Source organism: Clarias gariepinus, chromosome 4, assembly GCF_024256425.1.
Source record: "Clarias gariepinus isolate MV-2021 ecotype Netherlands chromosome 4, CGAR_prim_01v2, whole genome shotgun sequence".
Classification (NCBI taxonomy): Eukaryota; Metazoa; Chordata; class Actinopteri; order Siluriformes; family Clariidae; genus Clarias; species Clarias gariepinus.
Genome location: NC_071103.1, coordinates 6786415 through 6802486, shown reverse-complemented (window position 1 = coordinate 6802486; position 16072 = coordinate 6786415). Strand labels below are relative to the sequence as shown.

Below are 16072 nucleotides of genomic sequence, written 5' to 3'. Positions count from 1 at the left end.
ACGGAAATATAATTACAAGCACTTCATACGTTCCAAAGGCTTTTATCGACAATTACATGACATTTATGCACAGAGTCAGTATTTGCAGTGTTGGCCCTTCTTTTTCAGGACCTCTGCAATTCGACTGGGCTCTCAACCACAAGGTGACCACACTTGACCACAAGTTCTCAATGGGATTAAGATCTGAGGAGTTTCCAGGCCATGGACCCAAAATTTCCATGTTTTGGTCCCCGAGCCACTTAGTTATCACTTTTGCGTTATGGCACGGTGCTCCATCGTGCTGGAAAATGCATTGTTCTTCACCAAACTGTTGTCGGATTGTCGGAAGACGTTGCTGTTGGAGGATGTTTTGGTACCATTCTTTATTCATGGCTGTGTTTTGGGGCAAAATTGTGAGTGAGCCCACTCCCTTGGATGAAAAGCAACCCCACACATGAATGGTCTCAGGATGCTCTACTGTTGGCATGACACAGAACAAGACTTTTTCCAGATGCCCCGAACAATCGGAAAGAGGCTTCATCCGAGAACATGACTTTGCCCCAGTCCTCAGCATTTCATTCACCATACTTTCTGCAGATGATCAATCTGATCAATCTGTTTTGTGGCTTCTTTGCTGCCCTTCTTGACACCAGGCCATCTTCCAAAAGTCTTCGCCTCACTGTGTGTGCAGATTCGCTCACACCTGCCTGCTGCCATTCCTGAGCAAGCTCTGCACTGGTGGCACGCCGATCCCACAGCTAAATCCTCTTTGGGAGACGTTCCTGGCGCTCCTGCTTTTCCTGGCGCTTGCTGGACTTTCTTGGACGCCCTGAAGTCTTCTTAACGAAAATTGAACCTCTTTCCTTGAAGTTCTTGATGATCCTATAAATTGTTGATTTAGGTGCAATTTTATGACCCACAATATCCTCGCCTGTGAAGCCATTTTTATACAACGCAATGATGGCTGAACACGTTTCTTTGCAGGTCACCATGGTTAACAATGGAAGAACAATGATTTCAAGCATCACCCTCCTTTTAACATGTCAAGTCTGCCATTCTAACCCAATCAGCCTGACCTAATGATCTCCAGCCTTGTGCTCATCAACATTCTCACGTGAGTTAACAAGACGATTACTAAAATGATCTCAGCAGGTCCTTTAATGACAGCAATAAAATGCAATAGAAAGGTTTTTTTTTGGGATTAAGTTAATTTTCGAGGCAAAGAAGGACTATGCAATTCATCTGATCACTCTTCATAACATTCTGGAGTATATGCAAATTGCTATTATAAAAACTTGAGCAGCAACTTTTCCAATTTCCAATATTTATGTAATTCTCAAATCTTTTGGCCACGACTGTACTATTGTGAGGTTATACACCGATCAGTCATAACATTACATCTGGAAGAAGTGAGTGGGAGATATTCGGCAGCAAATTTACATTTTGTCCCTGAATTTGACGTTGAGAGCAAAAAAAAAATGGAAAAGTGTCAAGGATGTGAGAGGCTGATAAAAAATGGCTGGATGGCTGGGTGACTGGATCAGAGCAACATCAAACCTGCAGCTTTTTAATTTTTATTTGTTTAGCGCTTTTAACAATTTACATTGTCACAAAGCAGCTTTACACAATCAAAAGAATTAAGTTTGTATGAAATGTGTATGAATCAAAATGATAAGATTGTCCCTGATGAGCAAGCCGAGGACGACGGTGACAGTGGCAAGGAAAAACTCCCTGAGATGGTAATAGGAAGAAACCTTGAGAGGAACCAGACTCAACAGGGAACGCATCCTTATCTGAGTGAAAACAGATAGCAGGGATTGATTTGCATAATATTATGCGAGACTGGAAGTTCAGTATAAGAGGAGATGTGTAAGATTAAAGTCCAGTTTGTTCCTGGAGGCTCAGGTAGACTGTAAGAAATTCCAGTCCTGAACTATTGAGCGACTGAAGTTACAGGTCCTCAGAGAACAGCTGTCTGCATCAGTCGAGGACAGGACCACCTTCATGGAGAAGTGGAGCCATCCCCAGTCACCACATGCATCCCAGGCAGACCACACGGGGCATCAGTAGCTCTTCTGGTCTGAAGTGATCAGGAACAACTAAAAGTGCCTCAAAAAAGGAAGACGGGTTGATGGGAGACCAGGGCTCTGGTGCATCATCTGGTCTGATCCAGTAGAAGAGCTACTGTAGCTCAAATTGATGAAAAAATGAATGCTGTAAGTTCTGAAAGAAAGGTGTCAGTACACACAGTTTGTTGTGTATAGGGCTGTGCAGCTGCAGATCATGCCCACCCGTGCCCACTTTCAAAAACACCTACACTGGTCATGTGGGCTTTTGATGAATTGTGTTTTCTTTTGCACCATGTGAAAGGCTGTGTGTGTGTCGCTCACCTGGGGAAGAGATGGCACCAGAATGCACTATGGGAAGAAGGTGAGTATGATACTCTGGGCGATGTTCTGCTGGGAAACCTTAAATCCTACCATTCATGTGGGACGTATTACCTCCCACAACCTCAACTCATCACCTCATTACCACAGAGTCTTGTTTGCACATTTGCACGTGTACTTTATGTTGTCTCTTTTGTATAAAAACATAGATAGTTCCCAGTCAGCCAGCTAATTAGGTTAGCTATTTTTTTTTTGTTAATTTATGTTGTATGGAGCACCCTGCTCCTGGAGGAATTGTTTTCGTTTGACTGTGTACTAAACTGTATATGGTTAAAGTGACAATAAAGCCGACTTGACTTGACCTGACCTGCTTAAACATTGCTACAGACCAAGCAGTCACACCTTCCCGAGAACAGCGTTCCCTGATGGCAGTGGCGTCTTTCAGCAGGATAATGTGCTCTGCTAAAACAGTTAGACATTTCTTGAAGAACACAATAGCGAGTTTGTGGTGTTGACTCGACCTCCAAACTTCAGACTCGTCCTCCAGATTCTCCAGATCTCAATCTAATTGCCTGTGAGATGTGCAGGAAAAACAAGTCTGATCCATGGAAGCCTGACCTCGCAATTTACAGCTAGTAACGGATCTGCTACTGATGGCTTGGTGCCAGATAATGTGATAAAGGGTTGACCACTTGGCAGGAATGACTACTGGTCTAGTTTCATGGGCTTGACAGGGAATTACTCAGCACAATGCATATAATGTGTTTAAGGGAGAATCATCATTGTAAAATTGTGAATTGAATAAAATCTACATGGGTCATAACGTCAAATCAAACTCCTCAAACCTTTTATAAATAAATGACCATAATATACAACAGATGCTGGGTGCAGAGAAGGGGAGTTTACAAGAAAAAATTGAATCTTCCAATCCATATTGCTTTCCTGTTGTCTGATCTGTAATGTCGGTGTGAGTGAGCAGGAAATGATTGCTGTATGACTGCAGTGATGATTATAGATTCTGCTTCACAAGTCACCACACACCAGACATTAAAGGCGTGGTTGTGCACACAGGGTTATTCAGGTGTTATACACATCACCCTGCTGGTTAAAGAGAAGTGAAACTAATCTTAATTGATTGTATGAAAGTTCTAATAAAAGGCATTTGATTCCAGATCTTTCACTAAATAAATAAATAAATAAATAAACAAAAGGAGTCGATTTAATTGAGACAACATAGTAGATATACATAATAAAGTATAAGGGTGCCATTACTTTTTGAAATATGTAATTAAATAATTTTGAACGACATTTTTTTATGTTGCTGCTTGTCAGAAAGTCCAGTAATAATTTGTGTTTATTTTTTCTTTTGCTTTTGTGACCAGTTTTGGGGGGAAAAAGAAGAAGAAACAAAATTAGGTCAAATACATTTTTGTGTTCTACTGATACTGAGTCCCAGTGGGTCCAGGAGGAACATAACATGCTAAGGCACAATTTCTCTGTTTATAAAGCTCTTTTCTTTTTAATGAGCATAATTACTCTAATTAACAGGCTGGATATTCTCGTCAACAGCTACTGACTTGTCATGTGATTGTGTGTGAAAATGTAAACAAACAGATTTTTACTGTTTGTACCAAGAACACTGCGGTGTGCAGAGCAGTGGGAATACAGTACTCTGAACAGTAAACATTGCTAAAATCTTTCCAGGTGTAGCCCAATTTTTTTGTTGTTTGGGTTCATTTTCTGTGTGAAATTGTTCTTAAAAAAAATGGAGTGGGAAGTGCTGGGTCCATGTAGGAGTGTCGTCAGTTTAAACGTGTCCCGCTGATGAAATTGTACACCAGAAACTGTGAGGTTCCACAGTAATGTGTAGCGAAAAGCTTGCCGTCGGGTGTCGGGTCTGAGAAGGCGATCTCGTCTTTGCTTAAATGCGACCCGTAGATGAAATTGTTCCTGAAATGGCAAAAAGAAACTGTATAAGTTATAACATGACTAGGTAAGTATAGAAAATTATTTTGCATTTGGCAGTTGACTGGGTCGGTGTTAGTATGCTATAGATTTTCATTGACATATAAATCAATTAATTTGTTTTACATTCGTTGTCTTTTTGATAATAATTTCCTATAATTTTAGACCATGCTAAACGGTTTTAGAATTTCAGTGTTTTAATATTAATTAAGGTTTCTGTCGGGTTACGATGTGTGTGTATGGTGTAATAAAGGACATCAACCAGAACGCATTTGGAGCCATCACTTGCAACATGTGTAGGATTCTTATTTATGCCTCTATAACTCAAAATGCAAATTTCATCAAGACTGAAAAAAAAAAAAAAACTCTCATGCTTTGTAGGAAAAGATCACAATCACATTACTACATTTTAGGGCTGCATGATTAATCGTATTTTTATTATGATAACGATATTTATGACCCACGATCAGTTAATAAATATCGTCGCGATTTTACAGTATAAAGACCAAACTGTTTTTTATGGCCGGAGTTTATGGATTGGACTGCGTCACTATGACGTTACTGCGTCTAGATTGCAAGCGCTTTCTGAAGCAGTAGAAGTCAATAGCAGCAATAACAGTCAGTCAAAATAAACATATGATGGCGGAGCAACGTGAGGAAGGTGCAGAAGTTAGTCATTAGTTCATAAAAAGGGGTCATAATTAGTTGTCTGGAACTATTTCGGTTTCGAGGAATGTGATGTTGATCAGGTACGGGTACTTTGCTCCTGTTCCATCCAAACGTCCCAAGGTAACACTAAAAACCTCATCAACCACCTTAAAAGCCACCACAAAGTACACTATCAAGAATTTCAACGACTGAAAGCACAAACAGCAACAACCAAAAATTTCCACCCATCCACAACACAGACAACAATACATCAGGGACATTGTTCAACACAATATCATATCTGCCTAGCTCGCAAAGACACCAGGAAATAACAAAGGCGATCACATACCATATAGCCAAGGATATGTGTCCAATAACCACCGTGAGCAGTAAGGGGTTTAAAAAGTAATCACAACACTTGATAAAAGATATAGCTTTTCCTCACGCAACCATTTTTCCAATGTTGCGTTGCCCTCGCTGTATGCGAAATGCCGAAAAGAAATAGAAAGAGGAATTTTCAGCCTTGAATATTTTGCTGGCACGACCGACTTATGGTCAAGCAGAACTGCGGAACTGAAGCGGGTTTGAGATGAAAAGCAAGCTTTTGCAAACTTCGTTTTTCCCACATGACCATAAAGCGGAGTTTATTGCAGTGGGCCTTTAAAGAAGCGATGTCCGCTTGGGGCTTGGTGGAAGAAATCACTACAGACAGCGCAGCTAATATGATTAGGGCAGCATTTTTTTATAACTGGCCGAGGCTACACTGCTTTGGTCACAGACTTCATTTAGCCATCGGTAAGGTGTATGGTTTTTCCCCAAATATACTAAAACAATTTGACAATTAAAAAATATTAATAATTGTTGTTGTTTTAGTGATATTATAATGACACATTATAATGACAGTGAGTCATATGTCTACAGTATAATAATTATCATTTTTATTCTGCTAATCTATCAAATTAGATACATTTAAAAGTTAAAAAATAATTGATTAGTCAAATACTATTCTGTAACATCTATTTTTTTTTTTTTTTTTTTTTGATTTTATTACAAGTTGATGTAAAAGAGGCAGTTTAATTTTATATATTCACCAAACTTTCCAATCTAAACATGTTCGGTTTGTTTATTTTTCTTTATTTGTGGCTGTAAAGTGCAATAAGAATACACAAGTGAATAAAAGTTCATTACCAAAGGAATAATCATCATTATTAATCGTGCTAAAAATTTTGAGCAAAATAATCGTAATAATCATTTTTTCTGTTATCGTGCAGCTCTACTACGTTTGGACCTGGCTTGCTTTAGTAGATATCTACATTGTCTATATTGCCCTATAACTCCAATTGATTAACTATTATTATTATTATTATTATTATTCAATCTGCAAAAAGTATGTATAATATGTAGAGAAATTGTTAAATTGTTTTCTTTTGCTGATTTATATATCTGCTGAAAACACAATGTTGCTGTTGATTCCTGGCAGGTTTGAAAGAGTTTTAACACACACCCACACACCGAACATGACTAATCAGATCTACCCGATTCATGTCATGTGATGTACTAAACGTATTGCTGCAGTGATGTGATAACAGCTGCTGCTCACCTGAGACACTCTATCATTCGTGAAGCAATGCCTCTCCTCCTCATCATGCTGAAGACCCAAATGCGACTGATCCCACACACTGCTGGCTCGGGAACAGTGGAGCAACACCAGGCTCTCTGCCGCTCAAACATCACCTTTTCCCTCTCGGAACCCTCTGGCACTGGTTCCTCGATCACTCTGTAACCCTGTAGACAAAAATCAATATGTAGACTTATCAAATCTATTATACAAAATCAAAACTGAATTAAATTAAATACAAATAAATGTTCTATCGTCGTCTTTTTTTGCAACATTAGACCTTACCAAGCAGGATACGAAACGGATTTATTCACAAATCAATCATTACGCACACTTCCAGAAATGGTATATTAATGAACATCCTGGTTCAAGCTGGTATGTTGTTCTCTGTAACGATTATTATTATTTTTTTTGCTTGAAGTCACGGTTATTGATGGAGAAGTCATAAAATAAATATTTAAAACCTAGTTTGTATTTAATTAATTAAAATAAGAGCTTCTCTGCATCACCATAACCCATCCGCTGTTGTGTACTCACCCAGTAATACATGTAAACACGTGAGTATACAGAAAATCAGCCTTTAGCAAAATAAACTAATATTCAATTCACGTGTGTACTGCTGAAATTTTAAGCATCGGAAATGTTTTTAGATGTTAATGATTTCAAGACGTTGGTAGCTCAATGATAAGGTTCTCATCTGCCACGTGGAAGGCCTTGGGTTCAATTCCCAACCCCTTCCCAATGTGAGGGTGAAGTCAGGAATGTGTAAAACCTCTGCCAATAAAAAAAAAAGTGCGGATGTGATAATAGCAATCAATCTGACCACCTCAAGCTGAGAGATCACCTGTAGGCTGATGAGAGCACGTCAAATTTCACACGCTGCGAAGCCACAACAGATGATATTGTTTTTTGAAGGATTAGGGGTAGTTCAGTGGTTAAGATTGTTTGGCCCTTAAGCAAGGCCCTATACCCTCAGATGGATAATGATATAAATGTCGGTTTATACCACCTCGGTTAATAACAATAAAACACTGACCTCCTGAATGTGTTCAGCAATCAGACACCCTGAAACTCTCTTGTCATTAGAAATGAAGAGGAAGGTTTTGGTCTGGGAAGGGACCTTTGTGTCTGCTTGCTGGAACCCCAGGTCGTTGTCCACCATCTCTCTTATTTCCTCTACCTTAAAACAGGAAAAAAAAATATTAAAGACAATAAATTCCCCTGAAGCTTTTATTCAGCACCAATTAAAACCAGCCAGCAAATAAAGGATCTTTTAACATGCACCAGTCAAGGGTCAACTCTGAGCGACCTTTAGCCTGCCCCTGCTTAGTAATGAAAGCACTTTAAATTAGAACACTAATCTGTACCTTTTTCAGTGCATATTTAGGGTCATCTGGGAGAACAAGTATAATCTTGCCATCTGGGTATTCCCCTAAAATCCTCTCCTTCTTCCAGCCCTGTTAAAAACAGATTGTAAATAAGTTTCATTATTAGCAGTTTGTCCCAAAAGACTTCACACCTTATATATAAATAGTACATCAACAGCATTTTAATACTATTTCTGATGCAAAAAACAATGTAAAAACCTGAATTTTTATTTAAATGCAACAGAATGCGCAGTAAGGTACTGTAAGGTGAAATACTCACCACGTATCTGACGGCGCTGATGAACTGGTTGTGGAACAGCAGGTGCTGCGTCTCGTCCTCGGTGGTAGACGGAGAATAAAGCATCCCACACACGTTGCAAGAGGTGGCTCCGAATGCATTCTGGTTATCCTTCATTACACCATACACACACGAAGCGTAATCAGACAGGAACTTCAATTGACATTAAAAATACAAAGACTGAAATCATAAAACCATTGAAATTTTTGAGACTGGTCTAAAATTATATACACAGTGAAACCTCGTATTGCGAGTAATGTGGTTTGCGATTGTTCCACAAGATGAGCAAAGTTTTTTAATAAATTTTGACTTGAAAAACAAACAAGTCTTGATTTACGAGTACCGTCTATCATGTATCAAGCATGTGCTTCTTGTTTTGACGCCGAGCGTCACGTGATCACAACTGAACCAACATTTTTCTCTCTTGCACTGCAAACTGCCAAAACCGCACGCATGTACTGTTTACTATAACACTGTGACCACGTGGGTGTGTAAAACATATTTTATTTTGTGTTTTATGTGTGTGTGTACAGCGGGCACGTACTGTGTATTATTGTAAAACACGTGTGTGTCTACGCGTAAAGCAAAAGAAAGTCTCATTAGAAAGGTTAAAGATCCATTTTCTCTCTCCCTCTCTGTATTTCTCCTCTCTTAATTCTCTTAATTAATTTGTTTTATTTTTACTTTACAGCAGTGATTCTATTAGTGTGTCGCTCAATCGAATGTCATTAACGATGGTCCTTGTTAATTTTTTCCGATAAAACTCTTTCTGCTACAATATGTGTGTGTTTCTTTGTGTGTGTGAAACTTAAATAAGAGAGGAGAAAAGGTTACAGTTTAAGACTGGGAGAGGGGAGGGTCTGATTCTTCCTCTCCTCTTACTTTAGATTCACACACACACACACACACACACACACACACACACACACACACACACACACACACACACACAGCGCCTGTGTGCACAAATGGAAACACTTATCTGTCAGGATTTATTTTGTACTTTTTTAAAGGTAAAGTGCAGGTTAATTTGTTTTATTTTTACTTAATATTTTGTGTTAATTATTTTTATGTATTTATTTATTTGGGCTTTGGAACAATAATTTAAGTTTCCATTATTTCTTATGGAAAAAATTCAATTTGGTTTACAAGTGTTTTGAAATATAAACCCATTCCCGAAACAAATTATGCTCGTAATCCAAGGTTCCACTGTACATCATAAAGGACAACATGAATTTATTCACATTTCAATAAAAATCTATAGAGTACTAACAGCTAAACAAGTGATAGAAACAAAATGTAAATTTGAAATATAAGTAATATATTTTTTTAAGTTGTAAACCATATAAATCCAGTGTTGTTCTTGGTGCTTTTGATGAAATTAAACTTACCGTGTTTTTTTGCTCCCCTTCTATATTTTCAGCTTTGATATTATTTGTGACTTCATGTCTAAGCTCTGTGTCTGACCCACTCCCACATGTGCCCCTAAAAAAAAAAAAAAAAAAAAGCAAACATTTTTTGGTGCATATAAAGTTTAAAACGGTGCATTTAAGGGAAACGGGGCCTCACAGAGCATTCTTAAGCGGATTATTTTCCTGTGTTTACCTCCGGTGAATCATGGACATGTTCACTTATTTCTAGCAGATATAATGGAAAATATGTCCTTGTTCAAACTTAAAGGTTCTGCAGTTATATAGTGACTTGTCCAAAATAGGAATAAAAAAACTTATTTTTACCACATATGTTTATTTATCCCTTTACAGCTCAATCTGTCTCAGTTTCCTTCTACTTTTTTCCTTGGGCTTAAAGCAGAACAGACTACTGGCTCAGGAAGAGAAGCATGTTGCAATCCACTTGCACCTTGGATTTTTGTATCCTCTCTATGAGGGTTTCTTTAAAGGGGAGGTTCCTTGTGTTTTTTTTATTTAGTTTTATCATAATTATATAAAAAGGTACATTTTCCCTTAAATAACATAACGGAAGTGAATCAAGAACACCTGCACATCAGTGTATTTACGCAGTCATTTAATCAACCAATTAAAAACACTGAACGTTAAAGAGGATGGGCTACAACAGCAGAAGACCACATCAGGTTCCTCTTGAATCAGGAATCTGAATCTTTCATTGGCACAAGATTATCAAATCTGGACAGGTGAAGATTCAAACAGCAACAAAAAATTCCAGTCTTCATTGGTTCAGTTTCAGTCAGTCTGTGCACATGATATCCAAGAAAGGCAACCTGATATGGTCTTTTGTTGTATCTTATCCACCTAAAGCTTTGACATGTTGTGCATCACTGTCGTAAAGAAAGCTCATTACTATTAGAGTTTGTGTAGGATCAGACCAATCTTTAATTTTTAAAATACTCAAAATCCGCCACCAATGACTGTACCCTGGTTAAAAATCACAGAGATCACATTGTTCCCCCTTCTGGTGTTTGTTGTTCAAGCTCTTGACCTGGTAACTTTATCTTTATGACGGTTTCATTCTTCATTGGCTGATTAGACAGCATTATTAACAAGAAGGCGTACATGTGTTCCTTTTAAGGTGGATGGTGATTGTATACAGACAATAAAGCTTTTAGTCACAGTCGTAAGAAAAAGCTCATTACTATTAGACCTTGTGTAGGATCAGACCAATCTAAAGCAGAACTTCAAATGGCAAAATGTACTTTTTTAAATATTAACTTTACACTTCGAAGATAAGAAAAGGTACATTACCTGTTTTTGACTTCTGAATTGTCTGTTGTAGTCATATGAGAGACATCTTGATGATTGGAGGACTTGACATTTGTTGATACTATTAATAGGGGAAAAAACACACCTCAGAATAATTGTTTTAACCAGCAGTTTTGGCTACTGAAAGGAATACATGCTCAAAATGCTCAGATTAAGACTGAAAATAAACAAAAACAAATTTTGGTCTAGATTGTGATAAGCCCATTTTTCAGGAGTTGTGATTTAAAGATTTAGTAATGTGCTTCAGATCATTGTCCAGCTGCATGATGGAATTTTGACCAGCTTTAGCGGTCAGACAAGTGGCCTCACATTTAACTCTAAAGTACCCTTCATGGTTTATGGTCGACTCAGTGACTGTAAGGTGCCCATCATCTCCCCTCTACCCCATGTTTGACAGTGTGTATGAGGTGTTTCTGCTGAAATTGTTTGTTTTTTCCCAAACATGGCACTGGGCATTAAGACCAAACAACTCCACCTTGGTCTCATCTGTCCATAGGACATTGTTAAGGTTTCTTCTGGCAACCCCTCCAAAGAAAACCCACCTGTTCAGCCTTGTTCTAATTCTGCCGTTGTGGACTTTAATGTTTAACATGCTCAGTGAAGTCTGTAGGGTCTGAGATGTAGCTCTCGTTTTTTTTTGTATTTTAAGGTCTGTCCTTGGGGTGAGTGTGCTGGGACGTCCACTCCTAGATAGACTGTCAACTGTCTTAAATGCTTTTCATTTGTGAATAATCTTTCAACGTTGAACTCCAAATTGTTTGGAAATGGTTTGTATAACCCTTTCTAGATTGATGTGCAGAAAAAGTAACTTCTTTAAAACCATTGCTTATGTCTTTCCCTCTTGACATTGTTGAATGCTCCAGACCAGCAAACTGCCAAAACTACAGATCAATCAATCAAAAGCTGATGATTAACAGCACCTGTCTGCAACTTACCTTCTTAAATCCTGGGGAAGCAGTAAATGGGTATTTAGTATTTCCTGCATATTTTTTGCCTTTATTTTTATTGAATAAGAAAAATGTCACGGAGAAAAAAAAGTTAAAAGTTGTTCATTTGAGGCTAGCCTAATACTGCAACCTGCTATGATCAGATGATTTTAGATGTTTCTTTTATGCGTGATACCTGTAGAATCGCAATAAAAGTCAAATCGGTACGCAGGTATCGAGATGATATGGTATCAGGTTGCGCCCCTGACAATTGTTTACCTGTAGGGGTCTTGGTGCATATGTGCTTTCCCAGTGTTCTAGAAGACTCTACAGCCAAAGTGCAGGTTTGCTCGGTTCTGCCCTATGAATAAAATACAAATATTTCATCAGTATAACTGATCAGTGTGGCAGAATAAGGCAGAATCAGTGCAGCGAGACATCTACTGTGTATCTCTGGTGTCTTTACCTCATGTTTGGGAGCAGCTGGCTTGCTGGTTTCCTCAGCTGGCTCATCCAGCTCAAAGTCATCTGGTGAGTATTTCGGTCTGGGATTATATGGCTTATACTCCACGACAGGCCTTGGCTTTAAACTAGTAATACCGTTTGGCATGGGCGGTACCACAGCCGGGAGTGTCCCCCTGCACTCGCTCGGTCCCGCTTTTAACACGTTAGCTGGTGGGAGGGGTGTGGGAGGATGAGGAGGAGGAGGAGGAGGAAGACTGGCTTGAGGGGTTGATACCAAAATGGATAAAGTCTGTGTGGATTCTTTCGCTTCATCCTGACTAGCCTGCTCCGATTTCAGCTTTTTAACACGCGTCCATGTCAGTTTGTCCCTCTGCAGCTCGACCTGTCTCAGCTTCTGAAACCGGGACAGTTTCTTTTTTTCTTGGGTTTTGAGTGGGACGGACACTTGGCTGAGGAAGAAGCGCTTCTTGGGTGTACCCTCGTTCGCCACGTGTTCCACCGTCTCCTCGGTGGTGAGGCTTTCCGGAACGGGCAGGTCACTTGAGACGGTGGGAATTGTCGCGTCCTCAATCTCGTTCTTAATCACGACGGATTGAGCGCTGTCGTCCGTTTTCTGTTCTTTCGCAGCTGTGTCGGACGCGATGTCGTCTGCGATTTCCTCGCACAGAGCCAAGAGGTTGAGCTGCTTCGGCGGCGGCCTCTTAGAAGCAGCAGCTCTCTCTTTAGCCATCGCTGCTAGACGAGCCTTGGTCCTGGCTTGAGGGTTCATTGCTTGCTTCTTCGGTGGTTCTTCGCTGGTTTGGGCAAGAGAACCTTGTGCGGAATCTTTCGCGCCGTCCTGCGGAAGAGAAGGAGTCGATGTGGTCTCCTTGCACACCACGGCTTTGCTGGTTTCTTCGAGTCCCGTCGATTCCTGCGGGTCCTGGGACGGCTGCTCATTATTGTCTAAGGCACTGAGGTCACCCGATACTTCTTCCACCGTTTCAATTTCAACTACACAGTGTTCGATCTCAATATCGTCCAGCGTTTCCGAGGTCACGGAGCCCTGTGTCGCCCCTGGAGCGTCCGAGCCGACCAGGTTCTGTAGGCTGTCCTGTAGAAAACACGTATTCGCCGCGGCAAATGCATCGATGTCTGAAATGTTGTCGCTATTTAAGTCGTGCTTGTTTAAGCTCGGTTCTTGAACGATATTGGAAAAGGTTTGTAAAGGATTCAGAGATTCCTTTGTCGCCTCTTCTTCCCCAGCGTCTACACGTGCAGGTGTTTCCTCGACAAAGTCGGGCTCTTTCTGCTCTCTGAGCGACAGTTTTTTGGTTGTTTTTCTACCTGTCTCTTTTTGACTCTGTTGGTTGCCCGAATGATGATACACCTCGGCGTGATCGTCGTTCAGATCGAGACTGAAACTGGTGATTCCTACGACCTTGTCCTTGTCCGGCAGCGTCGTCTCTTCACTGTGTGAATCGGGAGGCTGACCGTAGCTGTGCTCTATCAACACGGGGTACAGCAGAGCGGACCCTGTGCACGCCGTTTCCGAGAGCGGAGACTTACATTTGTCCTTATTTTTCACTTTTGGAGAATATTTCCTACTTCCCTTTTTAAGGACGGGCGAAGTCAGGCACAGTTTTTCTCCCTCTTTGTTTAAAGCTTTACCACTAATTTTGACGCCTGGGTCCTTCGCCGCTGCAGATTTAACCGAGCCTTTTTTCCTCTTTACGCCGGTCACGTTCTTAGAAGGGGTTTTCAGTCTTGAGGAGCGGCGAGGCGGGTTTTCCACGTCGTCTCTTAGCTGTGTCGAAGATTTCCTTTTGGATTTAACCGAGACTTTTTGCGGCGCTCCTGACCTCAGTGACCTTTTGGGCCGCAGGCACTGTTTGTCAGGTTCCGGCAGGTTCGAGTCCACCTGCTTCTTGTTGTCTTGGAGTTCTGAGGATTGCATTTTTCTTTTCTGACATGGCATTCTAGTGCTTCTGGAATACTGAAACACAGGAACATACGAGTGACACACAGACAATGAGTATAATAAAAAATCTCAACAATAATGTTAATTGCAGACAAATTAACTATTTTTTTGGACTCGCTTTCTCTTTATAGTGAGAAGATACTGACATTATATCTTCTTATCTCTCATACAATGGGATTTGATATGTTGTGAAGTAGTAATGCAATTATACACCAGCGTCAAACGTGATGCCTGTCAAGTTAAATATGTAACTTTGGTGCATGAACATTAATAAACGTTTGAGTGAGGGGCGTTCAAATCAAACCCCGGACTTCTGATAAAATTTCTCAGAATTAAGGGTTGACATAGATGCTTTTTATTCCCCTAAACATTGCTGTTCAAGCACGGTTCTTGAACAAATTAGAAAAGGTTTGTAAAGGATCCAGAGATTCTTTAGCCGCTCCTTCTTCCCCAGTGTCTAAATGTGCAGGGGTTTTCTCGACAGAGTCGAGTTCTTTCTGCTCTTCGAGTCACAGTTGGTTGTTTGGTTGTTTTTCTCTCAGAGGACTGACTCTGTTGGTTGACCAATTGATGATACACCTCGGCGTGATCGTCGTCAAGATGGAACATAAAAAAGCCGTAACACCTGACTATTGATAATCGACAGATAACTTGTCGGCAACTTGCAGAATAGACACATCTGTCTGTGGCAACTGTACACACCATCATTCAACTACACCACTTGCAGGTTACAGGGACTCGGCTGTCCTCGCTCCGAGCCATTTCCTTTAAACAAGTTCGACAGGCAGTCTCATCATGGCTCCGATGTACTAAGAAAACTTGGTCATCAGTGTAGCAGGGGGGTTACACAGAGGGGCGTTCAAGTCAAACCAGGACTTTTGATTTCACAGAATAACAGAAACTCCCTTCATTTTTCTATTTAATGGACAGTTAGTTAGATAGTAGGAAAATCCAGTACTTTTTGTAATAAGATAATCAGACTGCAATATTTACATTTCTAAAAGTGTATTCTGACTAAAAGCATGAAGACATTTACACAATATAATATTAAAGTGTACAGTCAGAAATATCAAGAACAGATCTTTGATAAGGATTGTAAGATCACTTTATAACCTTAACAATATTTATAAGTTATATAATATATATAATATATATATAACCAGGAGGCAGTATGATCTCTCTCTCTCTCTCTAGGTGATGAGAAAAACAAATCCGTTTTCTCCTCTGATTTGATTTTAAGGATCTCTGGTCGACTTTTAGACATTTGGGAGTCTGAGACAGTCAGGAAGCCGTTTAAACCCGCAGGTTCCCGCACTGAACCCCCGGTGTCGAGACAGTCCAGTGAGAGGACACGACGCTGAGACACGGACCTCTACTGTGTGTGTGTGTGATTTTTTTGGACGATACTGTAGCTTTAGCAAAACAGCTAACCTGCGGGCAGACAATTCAAAAGCGGCTCCTTGGTTGGAAAAGCGGCTCTGGGATCCCAAGGACGCTCAGAAACGCATGTTTAACGCACTGCACGCAATTATAATTTAATCAGAACTCCGTTTGATCACCGGAACTTACTTATCTTGCTCGGTTTTCAGAAACAGCTGTTCTGTGCTGAGTGAAGTTTACGTTCCCTTCCGGAGCTTATGTTTACTTCGTCAGCATTGGCACGTGCTCATCGTTCGCGTGTGTCTGAGTCGTCGCCACCTGTCGGTGTGGAGCACAGAGTT

General features: G+C 40.2%; 1 protein-coding gene across 2 annotated transcripts; it reads right to left on the bottom strand.

Moving 5' to 3' along the window:
• Positions 1–3569: 3569 nt before the first annotated feature.
• Positions 3570–15996, bottom strand: esco1 (establishment of sister chromatid cohesion N-acetyltransferase 1). Of its 2 annotated transcripts, none has more exons than XM_053495403.1 (10): positions 15921–15996; positions 12393–14366; positions 12206–12287; positions 10983–11061; positions 9654–9747; positions 8245–8373; positions 7965–8054; positions 7634–7777; positions 6580–6764; positions 3570–4316 (listed from the first exon to the last, which is right to left on the bottom strand). In XM_053495403.1, exons 2-10 carry the CDS (start codon positions 14346–14348, stop codon positions 4169–4171), a joined length of 2907 nt encoding a protein of 968 aa, XP_053351378.1. In that variant the 5' UTR covers positions 14349–14366; positions 15921–15996; the 3' UTR covers positions 3570–4168. The 2 variants fall into 2 exon arrangements, with proteins under 2 accessions (XP_053351378.1, XP_053351379.1); XM_053495404.1 differs by having other exon boundaries at positions 15783–15921.
• Between the last annotated feature and the right edge of the window lie 76 nt (positions 15997–16072).

Coding starts and splice junctions, on each gene's coding strand:
- esco1 (XM_053495403.1), bottom strand. CDS start 14,348: ATGCCATGTCAGAAAAGAAAAATGCAATCCTCAGAACTCCAAGACAAC. Junction 9,748..10,982: donor AATTCAGAAGTCAAAAACAG/GTAATGTACCTT, acceptor TTTTTTTTTTAG/GGGCACATGTGGGAGTGGGT. Junction 8,055..8,244: donor TCAGCGCCGTCAGATACGTG/GTGAGTATTTCA, acceptor TGTTTTTAACAG/GGCTGGAAGAAGGAGAGGAT.